Source organism: Manis pentadactyla, chromosome 12 (assembly GCF_030020395.1).
Source record: "Manis pentadactyla isolate mManPen7 chromosome 12, mManPen7.hap1, whole genome shotgun sequence".
NCBI lineage: Eukaryota > Metazoa > Chordata > Mammalia > Pholidota > Manidae > Manis > Manis pentadactyla.
The window spans coordinates 36,226,089-36,249,090 of record NC_080030.1 but is presented as its reverse complement, the minus strand read 5'-3'; the positions used below and the strand labels follow the sequence as shown (position 1 = coordinate 36,249,090).

The following is a 23,002-nucleotide window of genomic DNA, read 5'->3' as shown; positions in this document are numbered from 1 at the left end:
GAGCATGATTAAATTTTGTGTCTAGATAAACCCTGATTTAAAATTGAGTAAATTCATTTGATCAATGTTTCTTTATATCATGACTATGATTTCATTATGAGAAAACCTATGTGGTCATTTAAAGAAGATGGAGTAGCTCTTGTTTTTGTTTTTCTCACTTTATTCATAATTTTGAAAGTAAAATGAAATCCCCAATGATCATGACTCACTACTCCACCTGGACCAGGTCCTGTGGGAGATGCAGAAAAGCAAGTGCCGAGGCTGTGCCTCTGACAGGCTTAAAGTCTAACAGAGATTACAGTTACTAGAAACAGCTCTCTCATCAAAAAGCCAAATTGTTCATCTTTAAAACAGAGCAAGACAGATAAAGACAGGAGCATGTCACAATTAACCCAGAGAGTTGTCCGGGCTGGAAGCCTCTGTCTCTTTTGGTTTCTTTTGCTCTTTCATCCCCGTTGTCAGGTCTCACCAGTTCCCGCTGACCCTGCCTCTGTTACTTTTCTTAGATTTGCTTCGCTCGCTCCATGTCTAGGCTGGCCTTATTGGCCCAACGCTCAAATTATTATTCCTTGTTGGGCTTCCTTACACTAGCCTCCACTCACCTTCTTTCCGGATGTCCACCTCAACATCCATCTATGGAACGTCACTCTGGGCCTGACACTCTGCTTGCCTTGGGAGTACAGAGCAGAGTCCCTATTTCATCCCTCATTGGAATGGAACACGTCCAGGCTAATGATGGAGAGAGGCATAGAAATGAGCATCTTGGGAGGGAATTAGCTTCTCAAGATGGCTTGTTGTTTGAAAATCAGAGTGAAGATTACTTTGGAAAATCCTATGTATTGCCTCTAAATAGAATAGAGTGGCCATTTCTTGGTTAACACCTTATAATGGCTTTGATGCACCAAACTGCCTTCTGTAAATTCTGTAATGATGTGGAGTAGAGGGATGCTTTCAGTAAGAGGCTCTGATGCCAGCCAAGGGACAGCCCCAGGGCTCCCCCTCATCACATGTAACCCACAGACCACCCTGTCTCCGTGCTGCTTGCCCTGCTCTCACAGTTGTTTTTTCTCTTGTACATCTTTCCTGTTGTTGTAGTAAATATAGTTCAGTCCATACTGTACACTTACAGGTGCAGGGGCTCCACGTGTGTACAACCAATACTTACTAAGCAACATTCTGGCCATGACATTTTGCAGCCCAGTAGCCTGAAGTATTTGCTGTAGTGCTTATGATTTAGGATCTGCACTGTTATCACTGAATGAATGCCTGCCCTCCCAAGACCCATCTTCACATCCCCCATATAGCTTACCATTTGTCATTACTTTCTGTCAGCAAAGTCTTAAAGTGTTGTTTCTAGCTCTTCAATTTGAAGTCATCTTTCAAATCTCAATATCTTGGCCCCCCAGGTTAAATCATGCCCCCTCCCTTTCCTTTAAGGCACTGTTTTATATAACGTTCTAGGAATAACTTCTAGGAATAACGCTGTCATTCTACCATTCCTGTAACTCAAGGAGAGTATTTATGTGCTTCTGCATTTGTTATGGGTGCTGTGTTTGTATGTCTGTTCCTGTATGTAAAGGTGTTCATAGCGTGCTTATTTCCTGTGTTGTTTTGCTCCTCTCTCTCTTTCCTTATATACATACACACAAACATGTATACACACACACGCTTTTTTTTTTGCTTGATATGACTTCCTCATTAAATAAACTCCTTGCAATAGAGACAGTGTCTTCCACTTCATCTCAGATTCCTCTTGGTACCTAATTATTCATCTGATCTAAACAATCCCCTCTCAACAATACCCTCAGCAGTAAGCATTCTCTGTTTTCGAGCTGAGAAATAAAAGCCAGGGATCTCTGTGTTTCAGGTTTCATTTCTACAGCAGATCAGACGATATCATGTGTGTTTGGAAATGCTATGAGCCAGCTGAACATCTTCCACACTTTTTAACTTGACCCTGCGGCATGTTTCAGAAAAACATCAGTCATTATGGAAAATGGTTCCACCTGCCCCAGCACATCCTCAAGACAGAAAATACAAAGAGAATAAATTGAAAATTCACTTGAGCTCAACCAGCCATACAACTTGCAAATATCTCTGCATTTCAAATGGCTGTCATCTACCTTCTCTTCAAACTTCTACTGTGAATATTTTTATAGTTTTTTTCAGTATTTCTGGAACTGAGGCCCTAATCCTTTCTGACATTTTACATTCATTTTTTTTTTTCATGACCATTTGGCTAAACCACTCAAGAAAACACCATACCACCATGGTTGGGGGATGGCAGCTGCTTTGATAAGAAAAGGTGGAGCCTTTTGACTTTGATGCTGAGTTGACTTATAAAACATCTAGTTTTACAGAGTTCCAAATGCTTCAAAATGGCATTCAGGTGGGACAGATTCTTATAGTCATCTTTTTAAAAATATTGTAGAAGTACTTCATTACATTTGGAAGTTACTTTTATTTGGAGTTAAGATGGTGCTAATTGAGAAAAATTATGCCTGACTTTAGTTGGTCTTTTAAAAATTTTCTCAATAGGATGTTTATTTTTGCCAGAAGACTTCACTGTCACTCACCCAAGAAATGATGTCTGCCTGCAGGTAAAAAGCATCATATCTGTGGCCTGCTGATGTACCAGAGTATTTCAGCACCTCAAGAAATTAAACTCAACACCAGGAATCAAGGAAGGAAGCACTTTACTTTTCCCCTTTCTTGTTCACTCTGGGATACAAAATCGGTGTATTCATTTTTGACCTGGCTAAAAATAATAATGAAAAGAAATGAATCTGAGCCAATAATGAGGACAAACAAGACTATGTTCTTAAATGTTATTGGAAAAAGTTGGAAAGCAGTATGGAGGTTCCCCAAAAACTAAAAACAGAAATACTATACAACCCAGTAATTGCACTTCCAGGAATTTACCCAAAGAAAACACAATCTCTGATTTGAAAAAATATATGCACCCTGTGTTTATTGCCACACTACTTATAATAGCCAAGATACGGAAGCCACTGAAGTGTTCTCAGTGGATGAATGGATAGAGATGTGGTACATGTGCATAATGGAATATTACTCAGCCATAAAGAAGAAGGAATCCTACCATTTGTGACAACATGGATGGACCTAGAGGGTATTATGTTAAGTGAAATAAGCTAGGCAGATAAAGACAAATACCATTTAATTTCACCTATAGGTAGAATCTAAAAACAAAACAAAACAAAATGAACAAAATGGTCATAGACTCATAGACACTGAGAAGTGACTGGTGGTTACCATTGGGGAGGGGTTGGGGTGGGCAGTTGAAATAGGTGAAGGGGATAAAGAGGCACAAAATCTCAAGCATAATATATACATTAGTCATGGAGATGAAAGTACAGCATAGAGAATATAGTCAGTTCTGTAACAACTTATTATGTAGACAGATAGTAACTACACTAGTTGGGGTGAGCATTTAATAATGTAGATAACTGAAAAAAGAAAAAAATGTTACACTGACAAAGGAATGAGATGGTATTCTGGGAAACAATGGCAAGGTAATCCCATACTTTCTGGTGGTGTGAATTCGAAAACTGTCTGATTTGAACCAGCCCAGAAGAAATTCCTCTTGGATCTGGACACACTGACATTGGAATGACCTAAGGAAAAATTATGTCCAAGAGTTTTTCTTGAAATGACTGTCCTGAAGGTGAATAGTGATGTATAACTTCTCACTTGTTGACATTCATTGGCCCCATCAGAACACACCCAGGGTCAGTACCTCAAGGGTGAAGCAGGCACGGGGGTGTCTCACAGGCCTCTGGGGCTGCCGGCTTTCCATTGGAGAGGGCGGGTGTTAGAAGGTGGCAGCAAAGCCCCGAGCGCCATGTCCCGTCACTGGTTTGCCGAGTTAGGATGTAGGAGAGGCAGGAAGTCACCCTGCTTCTAGGACAAGTGAGTGACAGGATGGCGGGGGTGGAGAGGAGGAAGGGGTCATGAGCGGGCTCACAGGTGGGGGGCTCTCCAGATCCTGAGCACCAACTGCCCACCCCCCTTGCTGCCCCGAGAATGCCTGTGCTCAGGCCTGTGACACACTGGCCCAGGGGCCCTTCCATTGGCACAACCACGCTTGGGCAGGCAGGCCAGTGGGCCTGAGTGGCGGGAAGGGAGGGCAGAGATCTGGCTGTGCCAGAGGGTTGGCATGCTGTGAGGCACCAGTCCTTTGATCCTTGGAGGGCCCTTGGGCTCAAAGGCGAGAAAGCCTGGACTTCATCTCTGTGTCCTGATGCAGGCCCTCCAGACTTAGCGACTTTCCCATGAAACAGTCCTTGTGCCCTGGCAGGGTTCTGAGACGATGCAGACGCAGCTGTGGGGCACTCAATGACCTTCCTCCCCTCTTCCTTCACTAGATGGTTTCTCAGGGTTGGAGAGCGACACAGCAGTGCCCACGGAAGAGGCATACGTGATCTATGATGAAGGTACTGACGGGTTTTAAACACTCTCTTTGGCCATTTCTTTCCTGATCAGAGGCTCTTATTTTACTTACTAAGTGGGTGGTCTTATCTGCAGTTTCCTTCAGAACTCTGGGCTGGGTGGTAATGCCCAGAGAAGGGTGGCTGCACCCCACCCTTCCACGTTAGCCCCTGTGCACGTTTGACCCAAGGGAAAACAGTGAGCTCCATGTGCAAGAGCACCTTGCAGACAGTCCCTCTGTCCCCCTTCTCTCCCTGCCACCCTGCCTTCCTCTAGAAATTCTGGGGCTTCTTCCATTGGGGCCTCCCCCTTAGCCATATTTGACACCACTGGGTTTTACCAACCTCTCAGCTTTCTCTCTTGGCTTTTCCCATTCCTATTCTTCTCTTTTCTCTCTTCCTTTCTAATTACATAAAAATGTGATGCCATAGATGAGTTAATTTTCATCATAGGATCTTTTTAAGTAAGGGTAAGCTTTTAAGATCAAGACTATAACATGCCTTGGGTCTGGAACAGTTATCTGATGAATGGTAACTAATGCTGTTCACCCACTTAAGATCCTGTGACTGCTCTGTGTGCTTTATAATTTCCTCTGCAGGTGAAGAACTTCACGCAGGCATCTTGTGCCCACCCCACTCAGGGTATTCCCACTTCTGTGCTCCACTGTGCCTGTTCTTACCTGTAGCTCCAGTGGTCTTAAATCACCAGTGAGGGAATGATGGCCCCTTTGATGCAATCATAATAAAGTTGCTGTAGTGGTTTAGTCCCACAGCAGTCAAACAAAAACTGACTTAAAAACGGTAGATGTCAGAAGCAAAGGAAGGTGTCTTAGCACTTTTGAAAATACTAACCACCTTTCTCATTATCTCTGAGCAGTTGAAAAGGGAGCAGTTTTATTTTCTGTTTTAAATGTTAAAGGATTAGTTCTCTTAATAGGATTAAACTCATCCCCACCCAGGAAAAAAAGCTCATACACAGAAGATGAATTTTTACAAAATCAAGTTTATTTTCCAATGTGTACCTTTTATAGTTCTAAAAGGGAAGATTGTTTAGGCAGAGCATGACCTTGGACCAGCAACAGGAACAAGCTAAGGTGGGAGATTTCTAAGAGTCTGTCCAGCTTTGATTGATGTAAAAATCTCATTTTTCTAGTCACATGTTTCGTTTCTTCCTTCCTTCCTTTTACCTGCAGTTGCTTTTCTGAGGGAACTGCAATGGGGGGAGAAATGTGTTATTGGAAACAAATTATGTTCAGGCATATCATTTATTTCAGAGTGGGCATACGTGTGCCCGCTTTAGTTTAGAGTTGAATCTTAAGGAGGTACCTTTACACTGCAAACCATGCCCCTTTTTCTGGATATACGTAGGTACAAAAGCTTCATATCTTTTCAGATTATGAATTTGAGACGTCGAGGCCACCAACCACTACCAAGCCCCCTCCCACCACGGCCGCCCCCGAGGTGATCCCACCAGAGGGCCCCATCAGCTCCTTTCCCGAGGAAGAATTTGATCTGGCTGGAAAGAAACGATTTGTTGGTAAAGAGAACTTCCTTAATCAAAGAAACCTGGGTTTTTAACTTTTGTTCTTTGAAGACATGCATAACTAATCTCTTGGCCTGGCCACTGCAAGCACGTTTGGACAGAAGCTTTCTCAGAGTGAAGTTTCCGTTTGCAATGATTCAGTGAGTCAGTCCTGCTTAGATGCACATTAACTTGCTTTCTGCAGAAGTCAGGAGAGGGGAGCGTGCAGGGGAACATTCAGAATCCAAAAGCGTAGACTTTACAGAGGCTGCCTGTGTAGACTGAGAGTAAAAAACACTTCCAAAAATTATCAGAACCAGCGAACATGAGCATTTTTATTGTAGCTGACTTTTCCAAGATGAGACTCCCTCTAGGCCTCGCTGCACACGGTTTGTTACATTCTTCCCCCCAAATGAGCAGTTTACTGAACTGAACTGCTAGTACTTCTGAAAGTGTCACAGAACCCAAGCTGTTTTCCTTCAGTCATTTCCTGTAATTCTCATTAGCTTCAAGAACTTGAGATCTAGAAGTTTCTTTTACTCTTCTTTCTCAGTTACTAAAACTGTTTTAAGAGGAAATTCTATTTCACTAAACTATGTTTTATTCTCTTTAGGAGTCTTCTTTTCCCATGCCCTTAATGAACTTCACTAATGAGACAGATTGATACATTATTAAGTGGAAAAAAATAATATATTACCAAGTGGAGACAGGCAATAGCTTAAACTAACATCACACTTTCCTGTTTCCAAAAACAAATGTTCTGCCAGAAGAGGGAACAACTGTAGTCAGCTGGGATGTAGTATCGAGTGCATAAACTGAATGAACTTGAAGAACAAGAATATTAATTTGAGGTAGCATTTGAGGCAAATCCTAATCTGGCCTTGGCATTCAGCAGCCTGGCTAGATTCGCCGAATGTTCCGACTCTTCTCTCTGTAGTTTCATGACAGCAATTGAAATGCCTGCAGAGCTATTCTTAGCTCTTCCAGGGAACTCTTCTGAGGACTGAAAGGCTTACTGTTATCTGGTATTTTTATATGTCTGTAGCGCTATAAAGCATAGTAGATTGTTCCCCAAAACTTCCTGATGCAATCCATGGACAAGCTCTAAAGGCCTAATTTTATACAAATTATAAAAAAAATAGAGGAGCTAAAAATTGCTTTTAGTTCTAACAGCCACTGACAGTGATAAACTGGTACCAAAAGATGGAAAAATGGAACATTTAGAAAGTTCCAGAAATTGTTACTTGAAAGCACTTGGGAGTCTTGCATGTATGGACTCCCCGCCGCGATTCCTCGGCATGTCTAACTTCTCACAGAGCACATCAAATGAAGGAGAGTCTCCCATCGACCCTCTTAGCATCATTAGGCTCAGCTAGAGCATGGGATATCAGTCCACATCCTGCCTTATGCCCAAGGCCCTTGTATCCACTCAGACAATGTGTGTAGAAAAGCTTGAACCTGTCCATAGACGTGAGTAGCTTTTATTGTACTGAGCAGTCATGTTGGAGAAGGCTGCTCAGACCTGGCCTTGTGCAACTATTCCCGCTGTTCATGAGGCCCCTGCAGCCCTAGGGAAGGCCACCCAGGACTGGAGGCTAGAGGCTGTATACCTTGATCAGTGTATGTTCTTTTTCTGGTCCCAAGATGGTCTAGGGAATGAACTGTGTGGAGAGAGCTCTCGTTAAGAGTCAGCTGGGCCTGATTCACACTTTTTTCAAGTTTTTGAGCGTAGGAATAACAGAATGCTACAGACTTATACTACATTGATTATAGTTTGGGGATCTTTCAAAATTACTTTGAGGGCACAGCCATCAATGTTGTGGAGCAATAGGATCTTTCAGATCAGCAGATTGAAAGATATGAATGTGGGGACCCATTGAGGAGTGGGCAGGGATGGGCTGCTCATTTTGGCAATGGGGCCGATGGCCCTGGAGCCCCTGCTTGTCAGGGAGAGATTGAAGGGTGGGTCTACCATGTGGAGCAGGTGTTATGTTTCTGCCTCCCAAGAAAGCTTTCAGCGATCTGATTGGGTGTCTCTGTTCTTTCCCAGCTCCTTATGTGACATACCTAAGTAAAGACCCCTCAGCTCCGTGTTCTCTGACTGATGCCCTGGATCACTTCCAAGTGGAGAGCCTGGATGAAATCATCCCAAATGACATGAGGAAGAGTGACCACCCCCCTCAGCATGCTCCCCGCAACATCACTGTGGTTGCTATGGAAGGCTGCCACTCATTTGTCATTGTGGACTGGGACAAAGCCACCCCGGGAGATGTGGTAACAGGTGTGTCCAAGGCAGACACTCTGACTTCCCATCAACTTATAGGTGGGAAATACAGACGATAAGGGATGGGTGGATGAGTGGATGGATGGATGGATGGATTATGGATGGATCAGATGGTTGAATGATGGATGGTTATTTGGATGGATGAATAGATGACCCTGCACTGCGTCTTGTGTGATGTGGTTCCTTAATGCTCATTGGGTTATTCCTTATTTCCAATCATAGGTTACTTGGTTTACAGTGCATCCTATGAAGACTTCATCAGGAACAAGTGGTCCACCCAAGCTTCATCAGTGACTCACTTGCCCATTGAGAACCTAAAGCCAAACACAAGGTATGATGTCAGTCATTTAAAAACAAACAAAAACCCGATGCCTTTGTGCGTGGTTGCAGGTACCCTTAGGCTGGAAATGAAAGGATCAATCAAAATGTTTTCATGATTTCTTCCATATGTTCTATTTACTTCTCAAAGAACATCAGTGGACATTTACTATATGTCATGCATTTTTCATAGAAGAAATTATTATATATATTGTCATTGCTAGTCTGTTGTGTTTGTGCTTTGTTATCTATTTTCAAGAGACCAAATGCTACCTGCCTTTGGCGAAAGAAAGGTCATTCTATGTGTTAAAAGAGAATCGATCCATTTGCAGCCACCCATGCGGCTGCATCAGGCAGCATAACCTTCATATGTAATTATTAATGGAGCAGCAGTTGATAAATACTTTAGTTAATGGATTCTCAAACCTTATGATGTAGAAATTCAGACCATTCAAGGAAAATGCATTTTATACTTTAATAAGGGCTACAAGCAGTCTTCCTAAACTTGGCAGTGGCTGACTGGTCAGAGGACCATCCAAGAGCTAGAGTCTATGGCCCTCAGTGTGAAATATATAAAACTTGTTCCCAAAAGTTAAAAGAGGGTCAGTGTGCATTTCCTCTTTCATGCCATCTGGCTTTGGTGGTAATGGTCATTGGGAAAGCTGCTCTGGTGGGTGAACATGGGCAAAACACCAAACACATGATAGTCAAGCAGCTCTCTGGGGAAAAAAATCCCTGGTTTCTGGGGTTTGCCGATTTCTGTGGTGTAAATACTCCCACCGTGGCCAATTTCAAGTGACCAGCAGGCCTGCAGAATTCCTGGGCCTTCGCTCAGGTCTGTACAAATGAACTCTGGCACACCACTGTCACATCAAGCCACTATACTGACATAGCAAAGATGTGGCTGTGCGCCTGAGGTCTCCTGTCTTCTCTACAGTCAGAGGAACATGGACGGGGTGGAACAAGATACTGTCCTTAAGCAGAAAAGTGCTAAAGGGGACAGAAACTGGACCATAGGCATGGGTGCTGAGAAGACCAGCTGAGAACTTCCCTTGGGTCACTTTGATGTGCCGTGTGGGCTGACCTGATGGAACTTTCATAAACTATTATGAATTTCAGGATTTGGTAAATAAAAAACAAGTAACAAAACAGGAAACTGAGAAAGCGCTTTCCTGTATTTTTCCTCAATAGTGACGAAAAATTGATTAAGTAAAGGAAGCAAAAACAGTGAAATGAAAGAAAATGGAGTCAACCCTGTTTTTTTCCCTGTGTGCAGACTGGCAGTGCTTTCATGGTGATGGCCACAGTATCGGAACGCGGGAGAGGCCTTAGAGGTGTTTTGGACATATCTCCTTGCTGGAGAATCTGAATCCCACCCAGCCTCCTGACCCCCCACCCTCCAGCCAATGTTCTTTCCACAGCTTTTGCTGCCAGGTTGATGCGGAGTTTTGAATAATGTCAGGGGATTGTTATGTAGGATGAAGGTTTATTGACTCTTTTCAACAGGTCTGAGTGAGGGCCCACACTTCATTCACCAGGTATTTAGTGCTTGCTGTGCACCAGGCCCCAGCTTCACCACTGGGGGGCAAGACGGGGGAGGGAAGCATAAAATACCCCATGGCCCTGTCCTCACGGAGCTCTCAGTCCGGTAGAGACAGATTGCTTTGCAGCAACATAAATGTAAATGGTCACAGGTCGGTATCCCGATGGACAAGCACATTGTACCTTATGTGTAACAGGGGACGTCCTCCTGAGCTTGTGGGGAGAGGGGCAGTCAGGTCAGCTTCCCTGAGGAAGTGAGATAAGCTGCAGGGAACCTGGAGAAGTGGGTGGGGCAAGGCTAAGTTGTTCCGGGCAGAAAGGAAGTTCAAAAGCACGGTGTGTTCCAGGAAGGAAAAGAGGCTGATACGGTGGGACAGGGAGAGGGGGCCGGAGGCTGGTCAGGCCAGTCCCAGGGGCCTTGGGAGGCCCTGTGGCTTCTGTCCAGACCCCGGTAGATGCCTGGGAGCAGCAGCTGCTGTGGTAGCCTCGTCCCTCAGAAGCCTGCCCCATCCTTCTGATGTGGGGTGCCCGCTGGGACACAGAGCTGGAGCTGCTCCTCCAAAGCGCATTTTCTCAAAACCCATCAGAGCAGCAGCTACACTGAACAGCTAGGAGAGTGTGGCTCTGATGCAGGACGCTCCTCGGCCCCCCGCGTGGCCCAGCGCGTGGCATCTCCAGTGGCCTGATTAGGCACCTTTACTCCTCGAAGATGCGCTGGGTCAGCACAGTCCCGGGCCTCTCGGACCCACCGTCGGGTCTGTGCAGGAGAACGAGAGGTCAGTTGGGAGGACCTGGAGAGGAGCCCAGGTGTACAGACCGGCTCTGGTTCTTTATCACTGCATCGTGTTTTTGACTTGCCATGGGCACTGTGCACCTTATTCCCCTGGTTCAGCCCCAGATCACTTTCTGGAGTCGTGTTTTAATCCATACTTAAAGTATACAGATTTGTCACTGTGGGCACTGTTTAAAAGAAAGTACCAAAAGCTTATATAAGAAGACAAAGCATGGATTGCTCTTGTTACCTGGGTGAGGCAGAGGCCATTCAGGGCATGAAATATATATCTAGTCCATAGAAAAAATTTAATGGGGTTTTTGAAAATAAGGACTTGACTTTTTTCATAATTCCATGTTGTTTCTCAGCTCAGCATATTTAAGTGTACTTTGACACATCAGGTGAAGTGCAAACGGAAATACCTTTGGAATTAGGCTGTGTGGGTGTTGTGGAGGAGAAAATAGTTGTATGGCCAGGGAAGGTAGATTAGGAAAATAGGTTTCCGTGGTGAGACAAAATCAATGTAACAAAAAATTGGAACAGTCTCTCTCAGCCAACTGGTCACCCTCTGCCATCTCCTTTGCCGTCCAAGGGAGCATGGGAAGTCACATCAGGAGAGCTCCAGGGACGGATGGAGAAATATTCGGAAGAAGTGCTCCATGTAGCCTCTGAATGGAAGTGTCATTCCTTAGGTTTTGATTTCCTTTTATTTAGGAAGAAAAAAAATATCTGTAAAGTTTGACTGGTGTCATACGCCAAACGCCCAGCTTGAACTGCCTGCAGAGTTTTGCCTTAAATAACTCACAAACGCTGATACAAGCATGCATTACTGGGAAAACCCAGGCTGCTGAGTGAATTGGTATTTGGAAACTCATGTGTTCTTAATTGTGCCTCTCTTTTTTTAAAACTGAAACTTATAAAAGGATTCTCTCCTAAATGAGATGTGAATGACTTTCTTGGAAGGCTTAACTGAAGACTGAATTTACCAAATGGGCTTTTCTTTGTTCTCTGTTGAATCAAACCCCAAATCAGATGTTTGTGTGTAAGTGGGAGGCCAGGGGCTCCCTTGGTGATCTCAGAAGCTCAGAAGGTTGGTGCCAGGATGGTGGTGCAACAGAATATGCATTTTTGCTCTCTGAATGTCAATAATTCACCCTTTAAAAATTTAGTGCTTTTTAATTTGTGCATAAATCTCTGTGCCTGACTTAATCGAATAAATACATTTGTAACATTGACGTGTAACTACAGCTGGCCCAGTGCCCCAGGGAGAGGCTTGTTAGGAACTCTCTAAAATGGGGGAGGGCCACCGCTCGCTGGGATTTTCTTATCCTCTTCTTTACTTGTAAGTAGCTAAGGACTAAGAGAGCATAGATAACTTCTGGAAACCCCCAGGGAAGGAAAACACAAAGATTGGTCGTGGAAACAGGGGGCGCAGCTGTGACTTTGCTTACCAGGATTCTCTAACCACCACTTTTTGTCCTGTAGCTCATTAAAGGGCAAAGCAAGATGTTCTGGGACTCCTAACATTCACTTGACTTACCCGTGTCCCTCCAGATGAACTAGCTGATTCAGACAATGTGCTCTCTAGCACATTCGCTAGAAATTCGTTCCAAAACAAAGGTTAATCCTGCAGCCAAACCTGTCCAGGCCTTTTCCACTTCCCATTCCCAGGCTTGCTTCTCTTTCCTGGAGGCACAGAAGCTCCAAACTCAGTGACTTTTAGAGCTCCAGGGCCACCCATAGCACTTGTCGGTAGTTTGGGAATCTGTCTGAATGCACAGAAATTAAACGAGCTCCTCTTTTAAAAAAAGTTTTCTTCCAATTTCAGGTATTATTTTAAAGTTCAAGCCAAAAACCCTCATGGCTATGGACCAGTCAGCCCTTCAGTCTCATTTGTGACAGAATCAGGTATGGTACCTTCACATTCTCATTTCTCTCCTTTTCTTAAAAACAAATAATTTGGAATAATGACTGCAATGGACTAAAAGCTGAAGAAGTAAAATCCTTACTTTGCCGCTTGGTGAATTCATACTGGAGATCGCTTTATAAAACAAACATTTTCTTTCTGACAGGTTTAAACTTGGCTAATAAAATTAAAAGTAGTCATCACTGGAACTGTCTGGGAGGTTGAAAGGTCAAATTCCAATGAAAGGAAAAAAATCTAGTTTTCAACCACGTGGGACAGATAAGTTTGAGTCTATCTGTAAAAGACTTGTTGCAGACAGAACTTTTTACTGCAAATGGCTGAAGAGCATAACTGTCGTGTGGCCTGAGAGAAAACTGCTTCTTCCAATTAGTCAAGTCTCTTAAGATGCTTCCCTTCCTAGAAGACAAAGATATATTTACTTCATATGGAGAGTTTAGTTAAAATACTGTTCAATCTCACAAGCAGTATCACTCAGAGGTTGCCCTTGCACTTGGAGAAGCTGGTGTGCAGAACTCTCAGGCCCTGTGGTCATGGTCTGAAGCAGGACACACAGAGCTGGCCATGGAAACAGTCCCAGATTAGCAGCCTCTCCAGATACGAAGCCACACTGGAGAGTTGCAACCTATGGCTCGAAGCCAGGCCACCCTCAGAAGCCCAGCCAAGCCAGCACCACACTAAGAGAGCTCTAGCTTCTCTTTGGTTAGATTATTTCCTCCATATAGCTTGATCCCAGAACATTTGTTACTGGAAGGTATTTTTCAGGGTAATGATTTGAAATCTACTGAATCAAAATATATGGAAAAAAAATCTCTTGTGAGAATATGCTTTACACTGGAAATGCAGGCAAAGGACCCCAGAAGTATTTTCACATATTTCATCTTAGAAGTATGCTTCTCATTAGGAATTAAGAAGAGTTAGAGAAAACCATTATCAGTGGTTCCTTTGCTAAAGTGAGGCATGTGTCTCTGTTTATGGCTGCATTCTAGAATGGACCTTTGGCAGCCAACAGAATTAACATGATGAAGGTCTATAGAAGAAAAAGCAAAAAAATCTAAATCTAGAAAGTTATCAAGAAATTCACACCTGAAATCTATCTGATAGTAGAAAGTGAGATAAAGTCATGTCTGAGACTGCAATGTACAAGTCTGTACACTGAAAAGGCAACTCTCTGCTGCCCCCTCCCAAGAAAAGTCCCACCATGCTCCTGCCTACTCTTTGTGGCCTCCAAGGGAGGGGTGATGAAAATCCACGGCCCACCCAGACTTCCGAATAGGACCACGGATGCCCACTTTCAGTCAGCTCCCCGGAGACCCTCACACACACATGGAGAGGTGACAATTACCTGCTCTGGCCACCTGCACTGTATAGTCGGTTTACTCAAGTCCCTCCTTCAGTTTGTACGACCCTGATGAGAGTGGTTAGGTTAAAAAGGAAATTATCAAGTAACTGAATGATGACACTTAGCAAACATAAAAACTAACGTATGAAGTAAATGTATGTTTGTGACAGAGGCTGCACAAGGAGTAAGGCATTGTTGTTTGTGGTGTTGTTTCCATTGTTCCCATTCAGAGTGTTTGGGATCTTTTCAACAGACTATTAAAACTTCCCAGTGGAAAGCCAGACAAGCACTTACCTTACAGTTAATGGATACCACTTTATTTTGTGACCAGTGAATTTTGTCAGAATGAATGGTCTGTACAAAGGGGCAGAAGAAAGGAGAGTTGGGCTGATGGAAATCTGTATCCTGGTTGTGGAGGCGTTCCGTGAATCTATACGTCTGAAGAAATTTGTAGGATATTTTACCCAAAAAGAACAATTTTACTCTATGATCATTTTTCAAAAATAAAAAGAGAATGGCCCATAGTTTACCTAGCCCATGGCATTTTATAAAAATGAACTTTTTCTAAAGCAGAATTCCCTAAAGCCGGTTTCATGTTGTCTTAAGTGGCATCATTTGGGCTGCATGTTTTAAAAACTGTGCTATTGAGGTATTGATGACATACAGCAAACCACATACTGACAGTGTGCAGCTGATTAAGTTTTGAGGTATGTTTGCACCCTTGAAGCCATCCCACAATCTTGCCAGTGAACACGGCCATCACCCACTGCAAGGCATTCTTCCTACTGTTATGCAGCCCAGCCCCCCGCCCCTCCCTCTGAGCCATCTTCTCTTCTGTGTCCAGCAACCATTCATTTGGTTTTTGTCAATACAGATTAGTTTGCACTTCCCAGAATTTTCTATAAATGGAATCATACAGTAGGAGCTCTTTTGTCACACTGTCTTTTTGAGATCTATCCATATGGTTTTATGCAGCAATAGTTCATTCTCTTTTATTACCTAGCAATTCCATTCCATTGTATGGCTAGGCTGCCATTTGTTTATCCATTCACCTTTTGATAGACATTTGGGTAGTTTCTACTTTTTGGCTATTACAGATAAAGCTGCTATGGACATGCATGTATGTGTTTGTATGGACATACATTAAAATTTTTATTTTATAAAAACTATAAGAGTAGAATGGACAGATCACATAATAAGTATATGTTTACCTTTTTAAGAAACCACCAATCTGTTTTCCCAAGATAGACCCTTTTAAAAATAATGAGTATTGAATTACTTTGTAGCACCAAAAGTCAAAATCTTTTTATACTGAGAACCCAGAGTTTCTATATAAATAACAAAACAATACAGCTAGAAAAGGGGATTTTTCTCAAAAGGAAATTATTTGGAAAGTAAAAGCTAAGGATAACACTGGCATCTATCAAAAAACCTTAAATTTTTCCATATCAATTCCAGATAGCTCTTTGTTAGCTCTTGCAATTACAATAAACATTTGAACAGTTGCATAGTTGTGCAATATGATAATGAAGTCATTTATATCTTTTTCATTCTACAGACAATCCTCTGCTTGTCGTGAGGCCGCCAGGTAAGTTCCTTTTCTTGATAAACTTGACATTCTAGTAATCAAGCTGAATACTGAATATGAAGTTGCTAATTGCTATGATTACTCACAAGTGGAAATGCTGGACCATTTTTGCATTTTTATAATTTTCTGACAAATTATATGGTTTCCTTGAACCCTTCTTCTTAATCTAGGGAAAAGAATGACCTGGGAATTTTTTAATAGGACCACAGCAGCAAATATTTATAAAAAAAAATATTAAGGGTGGCCAATATCTATGAAATAGATAAAACTTTATTTATGTAACCCCTTTGAATATTTTAAATTGCTGAAAAGATAGCAAAATACATTAAGTGTACAGCAAATTTTTTCCTTTGCTTTTCAAGTAAAATGTGAAAACCCTATTGCTTAAGTTCAAGGATAGGTCGTATGAGGGACAAGAACAGTAGGATTCCATACTTCAGGAGGGGGGAGGTAGGATGGCGTGCCCCCAGAGACCAGATATGCCACTGTAGCTTATTTTGCTTGAGGCTTAAAGGGGTTTTTCTTACTCCAAGAATTCCTTATAGAAATGCAAATACCTTAAACATGTTTTGATAAAAGGAACTCCCCGGCTGATCTTCAGCACCAAGGAAGGTGGGGAAAAGGAAAGAGGGTGCCCACTGGGGAGGTGGGCAACTGCTCAGAGAAGCCCTGAGAGGAGGGGAAGTTGCAGCGAATGAGCCCAGTGTTCTGATATTTTGTGCAAGAATAAACACTGTGGAACACCGTGACTCAGGGGTGTTTCATGTTGTCAAGGCGGCGAGCCCATCTGGATCCCATTTGCTTTCAAACATGACCCTGGCTACACTGACTGCCACGGCCGGCAGTACGTGAAACGGACATGGTATAGAAAGTTCGTGGGAGTCGTTCTCTGTAACTCACTGCGGTACAAGATCTACCTCAGTGACAACCTGAAAGGTAGGTCTTTGAGCATAGAGTGGTATGGGAAGTATGGGAATTGCTTTATTTTATTAGGTAACTAACTTGATATAACAAGGGCATCAGAATATTTTTGAGGTGTGGACCCATTCTATCTCATGCTGGCTCAAATGCAAACCAGTTTTGCAGGCTTTACTTGGGAGTTACTGGTTTTTACTTTGGTAACCAGAAATACATATATTTTAAATCTGCTGCATTTTAGGAATAAATGCATCAAAATTTTGTTGAAAATTTAAAGGCTTATTTTCTTTGCTAATTCAATAGTAATAGGTATGAGTGTAAGCCAGAAGTATTGAGGAAAAGTCCCCTTCCCCCACCCTCCCTGCTGTGGTCACATTACACAAAAAATGTAGACAACGAAACATATATCCACAGTATTTTTATTCTGTATCTACATAAAAATCACATTGTTTTCATCATAGTAGGGTATTAAAACAAAGAATAATATGTAAGTTCCTTGAACTACTAACATTTCAAAATGCCTTTTCTAACTAACTGGCTTTGACTCACCCACCTACACAAACTTTTGTTATTTATTTAAAAACTTCAACAGCTTTTAGTTTTTTAGTACACAGTTTTTAAACTTTCCTTCAGCTGGCCTGTATTTTGTTGTTCCCCCTGCTAACAGTGATCATTAAAGACAATGTCAAAACAAAGCCTTCCCTACAATCCTCCACTCTGGCAATTTATCTGAATATGTCTCTCCCCAAACCCACCATGTATTTGTTTCTTTCTGCTCTTTCTTGTCCCTTCCACCACCACGTCTTTCCTTGCCTGATTCAAACTTCTTGAGAGAGGTTGCACAGCCATCTCCATTATTCCAGGGCTAAGAGAAACAACTTTGCCCAACTGTGTAGCTGCGGTTCAGTACCTTGGACAGCGTCTAATGCCACAGACACACCCCACTTCTAGGTATAGATGAAAATAGGTTCTGGTTTTCTAGATCTTCATGCCTTGCACAATTATTTAATAATATATTATACTCTGACTATCAAAGTTTGCTCTTTTCCTTTTTTTTAAATCAAGGACTATTAAAGAAAGGCCTAGCATTTTTAGACTGAAACTGCCCATATATTAATAGTTTCTGTTTATTGAACACTTGTTAAGTATTTGGCATACATGATCTTACTGAATCCTTACGACATATGAGGTTGGTGCCATTGCCACCATTTTTTTCAAACATGGAAAGTATGACAAACAGAGTTTAAGGAGAGTCCCCAAATTCAAATGTTCTCCAAAGCTTTGAGCAAACTCCTAAACCAGCAGTAGCATTTTCAGACCAGTCACCCAATATATTTCTTTATTCAGATACATTCTATAGCATCGGGGACAGCTGGGGAAGAGGGGAAGACCACTGCCAATTTGTGGACTCACACCTGGATGGAAGAACAGGGCCTCAGACCTATGTAGAAGCCCTCCCTACCATTCAAGGTAATGAAAATAAAGCTGTCTCTGGGGGTGGGAAAGGAAGCTAATATAAGGAGAAAATTCACCATAGATTTGCCATTGTTTTACCATTTGAATATGGATGTTGGTAGCATTTTGGATTATAAAAGTAAGGAATCAGCAAAATACTACCATGTTCTGGAATTGGGGTGAACCCAGGAAAGGAAGGGATACAAAAGAATAGAAGGCTTATCCCTACTCTCCGGAACATACTCTCTAGCCAGGAAGAGAAAACAAATACATGAAAAGTAACTAAGAGTGAACTTACGTTATAGATAATGACAACAGTTGAGTTGTGTCATGTGATCATCCTATTGTCAGGTGATTGGGCAGATTATACCACCATCTGCATTCAAGAAAGGCAGGCCACTTGAGGCTTCCCCGAAAGGTTTTCAAAGGAGGCAAAATCTGGGCTGGGTAATAAAGATACCTAGACATGCAAAGACTGGAGAGTCTTTTCAGATGGATGGAGAGTGACATGAACACAAGTACAGAGAAGGAAAAGATAAACAAACATGCAAACCAACCATATAGTTACTTCATATAGTTCAGGAGATGATGTATCAACTATTTGATTATGGCATTTCAAGGTGAGAACAAGTATATTAACCACAAAGGTTAATGACTTGAAATACGTTACTAACTCCCTCAATCTCCCAAACAAAGAAACACAATTGAAGGAAGTCCAGCCCTTTTTTCCATTATGCATTCAACCCTTAATGCTCTGCCATTTTTAAGAAATGAGATGTTCCAATCAGTTTTTTTAGTTTGAAAAAAAAGTACCATAGGCTGATACCCAAGTTACCTATTTTGAAAGAATTAAGATACAGTAAATACACAAAACAGTAAAATAAGTGTATTTGTCAGGGTTCTTTGAGATATAGCACCCATAAGAGAAAAGAGAGAGATGTTTAGGAAATTGGCTCATATGATTATAGAGGCTGGCAATTCCAAAATCTGCATGGTGTCCAGGAGGCTCAGAAAAGAGTCAATGTTGCGGGTTAAGTCTAAAGACAGTTTGCTGGCAGTATACCTCCTTTTTTAGCTGAGGTCAGTCTTTTTCTATTAGGGCCTTCAACTGATTGGATGAGACCTACCTACATTATAGAGAGTCATCTGCTTTACTCAAAGTCTACTGATTTAATGTTAATCTCATCTAAAAAAACACTTTCACAGAAATCTCTATAATAATATTTGAACAAATACCTGTGTACCACCACCGAGCCAAGCTGACACCTAAAATTGACCATCACAATAAGTGCACAAAAAAAGTCCCATTTCTTCATTTTTTCAGGATCCTTCCGTGCCCCAGGGTTACTATGCATTATTTGTGTTTCACTGTGTTCCTGCAGCTTCATGGTTTGATGGGTTAATCCAGAATACACACTGGTAGAATGTCAGGTGACCTTTCATCTGGCAGAAGTAAACAGGGTCAAAGGAGTAAGAGCAGTTGTTGAGTTGCCAAAAAATTTTTTTTGAGGAAGTTGGGCTTCACTTCTACTTTAAGGGAGAAATGGTCAGGAATGTTACAGCAATCTGTCTTTTGAAAAATGTATTTCAAAGAGCTGAAAGTCTACCACACATTTCAGGGACTACACCGTGGAAGCTTGAGGTGCCAGGCAAGTCAGGAGGCCCTAAGCTCTGGGAGGACCAGACGGGAATCTCACTTCCGTTTGTTTGCCCGGCTCAGGGCCTGCTGTGCTGTGAGCGCTCCCTAGAGATGGGCTGACACGATCCTTCGGGGGGGAGGGAAGAGACATAGAAAGGGCACAAATGAAGACTCTACCCGTGTCACACGTGTGGGGACTGGACTATCCCCACCATTCATGCTTGGTGTGAACCTCAGAGACTCCTGTGACCCCCCCCACAAAAATGGTTCTGTTTATCTGGAAGTAGCATTTGTCATAGGAACAGCTTACCAGCAGTCTGCTGTCTGAATGGAGACCGTCAGGATGAGAGTTGTTCCTGTTGGTTTGGGCACTTTTCATGCTGTTATTTGGACACCAATTTCCAAGTGTGGGTTTTTTCCACACCAGCCAGCAGTTCTCCAACATGAGATGGGTGTCCACCTGGATAGAGCATCAGACCCCGTAGGTTAAGAACTCAGGCCTACAAGACTGTCCCCACCCATTTAGATGTGAGTCCCAAGTTCAGATTGTTACCTGTGTTTCTGACCTGTTGGCTACAGATCGGGGGTTCCAGCTACCCTATCAAAGGGTTCAGTTAATTTGCAAGAACAGCTCGCAGATCTCAGAGAAACATTTTACTACTGGACTACCAGTTTATTATATAAGTGTGTAACTCAGTGACAGCCAAACAGAAGAGAAGCATAGGGCAAGATATGGGGACAGGGCACGGAACTCCATGTCCTCTCAGGGTGTGCGACTCTTCTGGCTCCTCTGCATGTTCACCAACTCGGAAGTTTCTGAACCACGTGCTTTTGAGTTTCTATGATGGCTGGATTGCGTAGGTGTGCTGGATTAAATCATTGGCCCTTGGTGACTGACCTCAATCTCCAGCCCACTGCTCCTCTCTGGAGGTCAGAGGTGGGCCTAAAAGTTCTGACCTCTAATCATGTGGTTGGTTTTTCTGGTGACCAGCCCCCACCCCTGGCTGCTTTCCAAAAGTAAGCTCATTGACATAAACTTAGGTGGGGTCTAACAGGGTTTGTTTTGAGTATCAAGACACCTTTAATACTCATCACTTAGGAAATTCCAAGCTCTGTGCCAGGAATGGGAAAGAACACCCAATAAATATTTCTTATAAATCCCAATCTCACAGATGCATTTTCTCTCCCTGTCTTTCCTTTTACCTTCCCAGGCTACTATCGCCAGTATCGCCAGGAGCCAGTCAGCTTTGGTAACATTGGTTTCGGGACCCCCTACTACTATGTGGGCTGGTATGAGTGTGGGGTCTCCGTTCCAGGAAAGTGGTAACTACAGGACGATGGCGCTGAACGCTTGCCCTGCCCGGCCCCCTTGACTTACTTGCACTAGGGGCCGAGAGCAGAAAAAGAAAGACAGTGTCCCAAGCTCCACTTCCCACAGGTGACAGCAAGGCCACGAGGTGGACGCCGGACATGTCAGGCATCTTCAGCCTGGAACTCAGTTCTTCTTGGCCCAGACTACACACAGGATTCAATGTTGCTCTTAACCTTGCCTCTCCACGTGTTTTGCTTGTAATAGCACATTACAGAGATGGCAGAGACATGCCCACTGATTCCGTGTGATTTTCATACTTTGGAGGCCCCACACGGAGACGTGTCGGTGTCTCCAGGGAGCAGCATAAGCATGCTGCGCTTGCTTCATGGAACGCTACACGCTTTCTTTTTTCTCACTGGACTCCAAAATTGAATTTGGACTCTCCAAAGCTGAATTTAAGCTTCGGAACTCTTCCTATGCAGTAGAACGGAATTACTAAACACACCACTGAAGGAAATATATCCTACTTAAGATTTATTCTATGGACTTAGCCGCCGGTAGACCAAATGTATCAAATCTTATTTGTAAATTCTCAATTTTGATATATATATGTATATATGCATATACATATCCACACTTGTCTGCAAGAACATTGATTAAAATTGCTAAATTTGTACTTGTACACTACACAAATGTGTGTGGGACTTTTTAGAACACAGGTGCTGTTTATTAACATCTCTTAGAAGTGTCCAAAGGATGTGTACTCTCCGTAATATGTCACCAATGGAAGCATTCTTCCTTCGAGTGCAGCTGAACTGTGGACATGACTGGGACGCCCTGACACCAGCAGAAAATTATTGCAAATCAAAGACCAAGGAGACAATCCAGTTTTTAAAAACTCCTTTTCCCTTTCCTACCTATCTCAGTACCTATTTCTCAAAATTTAAGCATCTCATCCCTCTTGACCAGGTGTATATAAAACATGTGATTCTAATTCTTTGTAAAGCATGGTGTCCTGCCCATGTGCTCGCTCCTCCGTGTCCTCAGGCAGCCCTGTGGAATGAAGGCTTTGTTTTGTTTCCTACAGTTTCAGCATAGGAGAAACAGTGGTGGGAACGAGCTGTATGTAAACACTTTTCTGAGGCCCACAGGCTCTTCCACTATGTAATTGATATAACAGCAGAATGCAGTCCAGGCTCCTGGAATCAATTATTTGCAGGGCCGGTGCTGTACTGCAGTAACCCTGATGTGTCTGGTAGGTGTGAAGGTAAAGTTTACAAGGACACAAGTAACTTGGCAGGGTCTTTGTGATGGGGCTGTGATAGTTGGCACTTTCCTCAAATTCCACAGTCCTTTTTCCATAGTAAACAACAGTGAAGAAAATGCAAGCATTCTGACAGCCTGGGAAAATGCTACAACTCCTTAGGGGGACAGTTTAGCTACCCAGTTCATATGTTACACTTTAGTTTGCAAAACAGGACAGGCATCTTTAATAGCTTTTATGACTCTCATACATGAATAGTGGATTATTTTAAGAGGGATGCCTAAAAGCACCTATTTTCACACTGATTAACATTCAAACATACCTCACAATGCCAAGCCAATGATGAGATCTTTAAATATAAGTGCATTTTCCTAATCAGTGTGTAACTTCCTTCCTTTATTCTCCCACCTGGCCCTCCAAAGCTCTCTCTGGTTTTGGCCTCCACTAGCCTGCCGTTGGAAAACACAGAAAGATGCCAAAATGAGGCCCTTGATGGGCAGAGCACCAACAGGTTGCACATTTCCCAAAAGTGTTTCCTCAGGTATAAATAATTCATTAGCAGGAAGAGAAGGGCCAGTTGGCCTGTTCCACAAGCCTGTATTGGTTACAAGGCCTCCTTTGGAAGAGATGGGGATTTGGGTCACACAGAGAGGCAGGCAGCCTCTCCCTTGCAA

At 42.8% G+C, this 23,002-nt stretch overlaps 1 protein-coding gene across 2 annotated transcripts in view; it reads left to right on the top strand.

Moving 5' to 3' along the window:
* The window catches only part of FNDC1 (fibronectin type III domain containing 1), a 90,733-nt gene extending 68,030 nt beyond the window's left edge, over positions 1–22,703 (top strand). For both annotated transcript variants that reach the window (XM_036886755.2, XM_036886758.2), the window contains 9 exons: positions 4,386–4,454; positions 5,842–5,985; positions 8,021–8,251; positions 8,477–8,585; positions 12,715–12,794; positions 15,711–15,740; positions 16,515–16,676; positions 18,006–18,128; positions 20,964–22,703. In XM_036886755.2, the coding sequence (XP_036742650.2) occupies positions 4,386–4,454; positions 5,842–5,985; positions 8,021–8,251; positions 8,477–8,585; positions 12,715–12,794; positions 15,711–15,740; positions 16,515–16,676; positions 18,006–18,128; positions 20,964–21,079 (1,064 nt within the window). In that variant the 3' untranslated portion in view covers positions 21,080–22,703. The remainder of the gene's footprint in view (positions 1–4,385; positions 4,455–5,841; positions 5,986–8,020; positions 8,252–8,476; positions 8,586–12,714; positions 12,795–15,710; positions 15,741–16,514; positions 16,677–18,005; positions 18,129–20,963) is intronic.
* Positions 22,704–23,002: the final 299 nt, after the last annotated feature.